Source organism: Neomonachus schauinslandi, chromosome 8, assembly GCF_002201575.2.
Source record: "Neomonachus schauinslandi chromosome 8, ASM220157v2, whole genome shotgun sequence".
Classification (NCBI taxonomy): domain Eukaryota; kingdom Metazoa; phylum Chordata; class Mammalia; order Carnivora; family Phocidae; genus Neomonachus; species Neomonachus schauinslandi.
Window position 1 is genome coordinate 129,847,110 of NC_058410.1, and position 8,493 is coordinate 129,855,602.

Here is an 8,493-nt window from a genome sequence, read left to right on the forward strand (position 1 = left end):
TGGTTCACGTCAGGCCCATTTTCCTATTAGACCTATTTTCAAATGTCTTATAGTTCAGCTTGGTCTACCATGATAGTTATGTTATCTCTTCTGGCATTTATTTAATATAACACACTTCCAGAAATGGATGTGCTGGTAAAGTTTATTTACATCACATTTTATCATGTCAGTCACAATCAAGACCTGGAGATCTGCATTTACCTATAGCATCCAGTACATTCCTGGGAGAATTTTTGTTGTTGCAAAAACAAAAACAAAACAGGAGGCAATCAATAGAACAGTGGGGTAGCTTAATGAACATCATGCTTCTCCAGGGGCTCATCTGGGATTTCAGAGTGAACCGTATCCAAAGGCTGCCAGTGGCAACTCATGAGAGAGTCGTAGAGTTCCTCACTTTTCATCATAAACTCCTTGTTTAATTCCTCAATATTCACATGAAGGTTTGGATCTGCAGGAGCCAATTAATGCATATGAAAAAAAATACGTTTTATAGGACACATATTGGCAATGGCTTAAAATCAGAGTTTCAAAAAAAATGAGCAGGAAAATATTGCAGACATTTCATGTTAGAATTTTTAAATTGCATGTTTCCTTTCAATAAGATTTGAAGATAGAAATTAAAGCTGGAAAAGCACCACTACCAGACTCAACGAGCATCTCTATGGTGGAAGAGATGGAGGAGATGGATGGACTCAAGAGAGGTTTGGGAGATGAATGGACAGTATTTGGAAATGGACTCACTTTGGGGCTAAAGAGAAAGGGAGGGTCAAGGACGAGCCCAGAGTTTCTAGCATGAGCACCTGGGTGGACACTGCAAGGGAGCCCAGACCAAACCCATAGGATGGGGCTTTGAAACAATAAACATGTTGCTTTATTTGCTTAATTAGCAGATTGATGTAAGTGATGCAAACTATATAGAGCAATTAATTCAGAAACAGAGGGAAGCCTGGCCTTTCTTCTTTAAAACCTGGAACCCTATGATGAGGTGGTGTTAAGTTATCATGAAAGCATCAGACCTAGATATTACTTCCAAGTTGCTGGGTTTCCAAGGCTTTTAATGCCATCCCTTGTTTTGTCTCCCTGTTCTGAATGTAACCAAAGAAGCCCTCTCTTCCTTTGCAATTTTTACAAGCCTTAGCTCATTCAGGACTGTAATTTTTTTACTTCCTAATACATGGGATCATGCTACTCCTTTGTATTTGTATGCCTATTACAGGCTAAATGTTTGTGTCCCCCTCCCCCCCCCAGATTCATAGGTTGAAACACTTACTTCCAATGTTATGGTATTTGGAGATGGGGACTTTGGAAGATAATTAGGGTTGGCTGAACTCATGAGGGTTGGGCCCTAGTCTGATGGGATTAGTGCCCTTACAAAAAAGGATACCAATACTGATGCGCTCTCTCCCCCTGCCCGGTGAGGATATAATGAGAAGGTGGCCATCTTCAAGCCAGGCAGAGACCTCTCACCAGGCACTGAATCAGCTAGCACCTTGATTTGGGACTTCTCAGTATCCAGAGCTATGAGAAATAACTTTGTTATTCAAGCCACCCAGTCTGTGGCATTTTGTTATAGCAGCCTGAGCTGACTAATATCCTTCTATACTTATTTTAGAACCAAGATCATCAAGTAGGCTTAATGCATCATATATGTTTCATGAGCTACTTCCTACTTCTTCTCTGGAGTCATTCATGACTATGCTGTCCAATTCTTATTCTTTAGAGCTTCCCATCTCTTTTGAACTACATTTCCTTTGAGAGCTTCTGGTCATAAAATTAGATGCTTCTATTGTTTTGGTTTTTTTCCTTAACTTTCTAAAAAATTTTTGTAAGATTATTTATTTTGAGAGAGATAAACAGAGTGCTCAAGCAGAGGGAGGGGTAGAAGGAGAGGGGGAAGCAGATTCCCCACTGAGCATGGAGCTGAAGGCAGGACTCCATCTGACAACCTGAGATCATGACCTGAGCCAAATCAAGAGTCCAACGCTTAACTGACTGAGCCACCCAGGTGCCCCGTGAAATTCTTTCTTAAGGTCAAGCCCCAGGGTCCTTTCCTTCACTGCTATGGGCAGTTGTTTGTTAGAAGGCTCCTGGCTTTGCAGGTTCCTGGTGGCAGGAAAGGTGTCAGCACCACCATGCTTATGAGCAGACCACTGCCTGTCCTGTCATCTACGGCCTAGAAAACAGACACACTGTGGTCAGCTATGAACCCCAGATTAATGATCTAGGCCCTTCCAGTGACGTTGGCCCTAGTGGTAAAGAAACCCACAAAAGACAAACTAATTACATCTTCCCTAAACCTGTGGGCCCTCGAGACCAAGCTGTCCACCACAGTAGGCACTCACCACATGTGCTTACTGAGCACTTGAAATAAGGCTAGTCCTCATGGAGATGTGACGTAAATACACACTGCATTTTGAACACTTGCTATTAAGATTTTTAAAAATCTCACTTCCATATTCATTATATGTTTAAATGAAATATTTTGGGTATAGTAGGTTACAAATATTGAAACTAATTTCATCTATCTCTCTTTAGTTTTTTTTTTTTTTAATTTGGCTACTAGAAAATTTAAAACTGTCTACGTGGGTGGATTTGTGTTTCAAATCACATTTCCCCTGGACAGAGCTGCTCCAGCTCTACGAAGAGCTTACGCGAACCACTGAAGTGGCTATTACCTGCCAGATGCTGTTAAAACACTTAAAAGCACTTTAGAGCTATTGTCCTCACACCTTCTAAGAGGTTGGTTTTAACATCCCATTTTACAGGCTGATGCCCTGGAGATGAATTTGTCTGGAATTACAGAACTCATAAGTGAGATCTGAACCCTGGCAGTCTGCATCCAGAAAGCACACTCTTTGTAGGTTTTCCTCTAATCTTTATTATGTCTGCAGGACTGATGAAAGCAGGGAGATTTGACTCATGCTTTAACCAGAATGAAATCCCCCTGAGAGCTGGAATGTCAGCCAAATTTCAATAAAACTAGAACTACCCTATAGCATTTAAAGATTTCTTTTAAACATCAGTTGCATTTCATTTGAACACTGAGCACCTGTTAACCTGCTGACTTAGTCACTGGGACTACAAAGTCACAAGGCAGTGGGTGGGTTTGGTCTGGTGGGGGAGCCCTGGAGGTGGGGGAAGTGATAAGTAGGCAACGGTCTTATCTCTGCTTGTCTGTCCCACTTCTCTTTCCCATAACTTAAGTAAAACAGGCCACTTTCTTCCTTCCTCGAAGAAGACACAGTCAGAAACAGGTCCTGCTCTGAGCAGATGCACTTTGCTCTTTTCAAAACAGATCAAGAACTACAAGGAGCACTGCCTGACACCACAGACAGGGCCTGTGATGTCCTCCAGGAATCAATAACCCCGAGGGAAGCTAGGAGGCCAGGCCACAGTGATCACCTGATACTTTTCCCCTTAACAATCAAAATTAAAGCAGAATTAAGGGGCACCTGGGTGACTCAGTCAGTTAAGCGTCTGCCTTCAGCTCAGGGTTCTGGGATTGAGCCCCATGTCAGACTCCCTGCTCAGTGTGGAGCTGGCTTCTCCCTCTTCCTCTGCCCCTCCCCCTGCTTGTGTGCTCGCTTGCTCTCTCTCGCTCTCTGTGTGTCAAATAAATAAATAAATAAGATAAATAAATAGAATAAAATCTTAAAAAAATAAAAAATAAAGCAGAATTAATCCCAAAGTTTACATTTATGGAAGAAACAGATCTTAAAAACAAGTTATTGTCTTATTGTTTGGAAACATACCCATTTCCTAGTCCTTCAGAAAAACCCAAACAGGTGGCTTTACTCAAGCTTCCCACAGAAGCAGTTTCCCAAGACCAGACAAATTGCTGAAGAAAATGGCTTACGTGACCTATGTAGGAATTTTCCAGTAGAATCTCTTAGCTACTAGCCAGCTGAGTAATGAGTAACCTGGAATGGGTTAGTTTTGTTTTCAACCATGGCCACATAGGGTTTCTGTTACCTTCTAGTGGGTCTTCATCTTGCTTCTCTGCCAGAGCTCTGCTTTCCTATAAGGAAATCAGGATGTTAAGAAAAAATAATTTTTTTCTTAAAGGTTTATTATCAACACATGCTTTTAAAGAAAACATTAGCTGTCAAAATGATGAAGGACTATAATTATAAAATAGGTGGATGAAGTCAACAGAAGAAAAAATCATAAAGGAGGAACATGCCTGACAAAGACCTCAGGGCTCTCTGAAGCTTCTGGGAACTAACTGGCCTCCCAGGGCCTCGAATATGAACCAGACACCAGGGACCCAGGTATCCAGACTCCATAGTCCCTGCATTAAATAAATGCCCAACTCTCTACCTGGTGGTCTACCCTTCCTTCCAGATGACAACTTGCAAAATCTTCATGAGCACATTCTCCCTGTAGCCTTCTAATCATACCCCAAGCCCATGGCTCAGATAAGGACCAGGACAATAGGTGCTTAAGCAGATGCAGAGACTATAGAAAAGCAAACCAGTCAATCAAAGAAGTAAATTCCAGAAGCACTCCCCAAATAAATCTTGGTTGGTTAACCCAGACCCTATTGGCTGTCCTGGGACAGTGTAAGTTTCTATGACTCCTCTCCATAGGCACCCGTTGGGAACTGTCTTTGTTAAGGATGTACAGCTGTTCCAAGGAACCAACCAATCCAGGAAGAGCCCTGGTAGCTCCTGGCACCAATGAACTCAATTAAGCCTCCCTTGCTAAGAAGATTGAGATTATATTGAAAGCCAAAGACCCCCTAGCTCTTCTTTTCAATCTATCTGAAAGTATGCCTCCCTTTCCGTCAGAAATAGATCCTGGTTTTGAAAATAAATTATATGGTTACCATAAATTTAATTTCACCACTGGCATGTTTTTCCTATGTAGAAAGGGCTAAGACAGCCAGAGTCTGTGCTTGAATGAGGCATTTCTTATAATACAGTTTCCAAATAACTTCACATTTCCTCCTTTTCAACACGTGTTCTGGTAAATGTGGATCCTACATTACCAGGGTTCAGGGAGCAGATGCTCTCTGGAGATGGAGGTTTCTCTTTGTGTGAGGGGCACCTGGGCAGTGCTCGTATCCTTGAAGAAGGGCACATCTAGTAACTGTTTTCCTCTGCTAGTGGGAGTTTGGGACAGATGTGCTTATGGAGCCCAAAGACCTGAGAATCATTTTGAAGATATTCACATCCTCTGATCTTAAGACACAATGTCAAAATGCAGACGGCTGGCTCTCAGGAGGCTAAGCTCTTGGAGAAATAAGAGCTAAGAACACAGGCGTGCTATGGTAGGGGAAACGGGCAATAAACTGTGACATCTGGCAGAGGTCACACTTTCTTAGGCAAGACTAAAGCAAGGGCATGTGAGCAAAAGATGCCCGGCACAGCCTTACCATCTGGAATTTTGATGATCAGCTTCATAACCAAAACTCCCGCCAGGAAAGCAGGCAGGTGGCACAAGAATATATTTATAATTCTTGAAACTGCATATTATAGTAATAATTTGCCTGGAGTGGGATGAAAATCCCAGAAGGTGTCAACAAAAATGGAGAAAAGAAGGGGGGGGGGGACAAGAAGAGAAAAAGGGGTATTAATTTCTTTTTAAAATGTTACTTATGTTTCTTTGTTCTTTTGTTGTTGTGTCTTAGGGTCTTATTTCTTTGTCCAGTGTTAATTTCTTCATTTTCTCACTAGTTCACAGAAATCAGGAATCACTTTCGTTCCCAAAGTTGCTAATATACTCAAACCTATACTTCTCTATTTAAGATAGAGGTAACCACCAGAAGACACATAGACCATTTCCAAAAGGTCAAAAAAGGGAAGGGGTAGAAGAAAGAACTGTGCTAAAACCTCAGGCAATGTAGCAAAAGATTTTTATTTTTTTGTAAGTGATGCAATATCAAACATCTGCTAAAAGGCGATTTGGGTTTAAAAAGAAAAAGCCAAGAAATCTAACAAGATATTTTATATAGAAGAAGGCACACCTAAGACAGACTTGAAAAACTGAAAATGAAAAGTTTGGGCAAACCCCCCTCCCCCCCCAAAAATGCAAGTTTCAAAAACTGAGGGCTTAAATATTAAATCTAATTCTGGGTTTAAGGCACAGGCCATCCCACAAGGAGGACATTACCAAACAGACTGGAGAGAAAACTAACACTTTGACTAAGTGCTAATTTCCATAATATGTAAGTATCTACACAGTCAGAAGAAAGGGGCACAACCAACAGAAAAAAACATGGGCAAAGGACATCAATGAGGTCACAGAACACAGATACCAAGAAACAGTTTAAAAGGTATTTGCCCTCAATAATAGACATATGGCTTCCTCACCTGTCACATTGGTTAATGACACGCAGAAACATAGAGAGGCAAGCATACCCCCAGCAGCCATGAAAAGTGTAAATTTAGGCAAGCTTTTTGGTAATTTGCTGTCTGAGATTTTAAATGTTATATCCTTTGATCCAGACCTTCCACTTCCAGAATTTTTTAAGATTTATTTGAGAGAGTGTGTGTGCATGAGAGAGTGTGCAAGCAGGGGGAGGGGAGAGGGAGAGGACATCTCAAGCAGACTCTTCACTGAGCCCAGAGCCCAACCCGGGCTCGGTCTCACGACCCTGAGATCATGACCTGAGCCAAAATCAAGAGTCAGGACACTTAACGGACTAAGCCACCAGGCGCCCCTCTAGAAATTTATTCTTAGCCAAAAACCACTCAAATACTTGGAGATAGGTAAAAGTTTTTAAAGCACTGAGAACATTCAAAATGTTAGTCAATAAGGGATGAGCTAATATCACAGCACATCCAAATGGGCAACTTTTAAAGAAAGCTTTATTAAAAGGGTGAACTGGGTGGGTGGGTGGGGGGTGACATCTAATGCAACCTATAAGCAGAAGCAAAGAGTAAACCAGTATGTACTACTCAGTCTGTTCTTGCTCAAGTCTCCCGCAACTCCCTAAACAAAAATAAAGCCCAATCACGCTGATTTACGAAGAGTAGAAGGGAAAAATCTAGAGGATGTAGATGCACTTGAACAGGACTTTCTTCTAAATGGGGAAGAGATGGGGAAGAGGGAAGGGATGGGGAAAAGGATGGAGAAAGCTTTCCCTTACTCTAGTCCCTCTGTGTGATTTCAGAAATAGCTTACTTTAGTAACCAAAATATTAGAATATCTTTGAAAAGCGTGTTAATGTTTTCTGCTACTGCAAAACAAAACTACCTCTAGTCCTATTTTAAGAGTAAAATCAATTGAATGGTCATCTAAAATTTAGTAGTAAGAATTTAGGCACAGACGTCATCAGCCTAGGATTTTGTTTTTGGAAGATAGTAATGACTTAAATTGTTCACCGAATTTCTTCAGTCATCAGCTTTTACTCTCTGGTATTAAAATGGGGAGCAAAAGCCACGGCTGTGGGAATTGGAATGAGAGCATCTGGAGGAGTGAAGACAGGAAAAAGATGCTTCTATGTTGGGCACGCGGATGATCTAGGAATCATTTCAGGGAGGGATACCTTAGGCAGGACCAGAGTTTCAGCTGGGGGTCCAGAGGTCTCTCGCACAGAAAGGTCGAGTCCATTTCCATCTGCTGCACAGCCACAGGTGGAGACAGAAAGGGAGTAACCGCTGTGCTGTTGTTCAAACCAGTTGCCGGAGTGGTAAGCTTGGCAGGGTTGGAACACTGGCTTCCCCCTAGTAGTGGAGAGGAGACAACAGGAATGACCTCACCAACCAAGGCAGAATCATTCAGAACCCCAGAACTCTTTTCTTCTTTCCCAGGAGGCTAAGGGGTAAGGGTAAGGATGATTTCTGCATTAACTGTTTAAGAACACCTATTTCCAAAGCAATAGTTGGTAAATTGCCAAAAATCATGTAAGAAATAGAGCACGGATGGCCTTCATTTTCATTCAGAGTAGGGAAAAAACAGCTTACCTTTGCCAGTACCAGTAATAATGATTTTGTTGAGCTATTCCAAAACCTGCAAAACTCTCCTGCCCCGCCATTTATCCAGAAACTTGGCAGAATGAGACCAGGTCTCCACAGTTTTTATTCCTGTATCAGAAATTCCAGGTAAGGGGGCTAACACCTCTCACGCCAGGATATACCTCTCACAACTGCCTGAGAATAGTAATTACACTTAGTGACAATTCCTGCTAGGCAATGAATTGCTTGACTTTCATTACGATGGGGTTAAGGTGTGGTTGGAGCAGGAGTCCATAGGGGTCACCTGGGGGGACTTCTGCAAACTAAGGAGCTGGCTTTAAGCCTGCTACCCCTTCTCTACCAAATGCTGGCCCCAGGGAAGGTAGCCGGAAGCCAGTGGGGACAGAGAGGAGTATGTGTTTGAGGGACTGACTGAAGTTTCCATCCCACCCCCTACAATAATTGAGTCGCTTGTAATAACTAAAACCTTAAGACAGAAACCACAAGTTGACGTTTCCTTCCTCAGTTCAGTTATCTGCTAACTATTCGAACCAGCAATTAATGGACTCTTTTTATAGCCTCTACAGGTTGA

General features: G+C 42.1%; 1 protein-coding gene across 1 annotated transcript; it reads right to left on the reverse strand.

Annotated features, from left to right (window-relative positions):
- Window positions 1–290: 290 nt before the first annotated feature.
- Window positions 291–8,036, reverse strand: C8H6orf52 (chromosome 8 C6orf52 homolog). The gene is made up of 4 exons (XM_021697228.1): window positions 7,912–8,036; window positions 7,493–7,689; window positions 3,973–4,018; window positions 291–448 (listed from the first exon to the last, which is right to left on the reverse strand). Exons 1-4 carry the CDS (start codon window positions 7,979–7,981, stop codon window positions 291–293), a joined length of 471 nt encoding a protein of 156 aa, XP_021552903.1. The 5' UTR covers window positions 7,982–8,036.
- Between the last annotated feature and the right edge of the window lie 457 nt (window positions 8,037–8,493).

Excerpts from the sequence above, each read along its gene's own strand:
- C8H6orf52 (XM_021697228.1), bottom strand. The coding sequence starts at position 7,981 with ATGGCGGGGCAGGAGAGTTTTGCAGGTTTTGGAATAGCTCAACAAAAT. Across the intron at positions 7,690-7,911 it reads TTATTACTGGTACTGGCAAA|GTCTCCTCTCCACTACTAGG; the intron begins GGTAAGCTGTTT and ends GTCATTCCTGTT. Across the intron at positions 449-3,972 it reads AGATGAAGACCCACTAGAAG|ATCCAAACCTTCATGTGAAT; the intron begins GTAACAGAAACC and ends TGGCTCCTGCAG.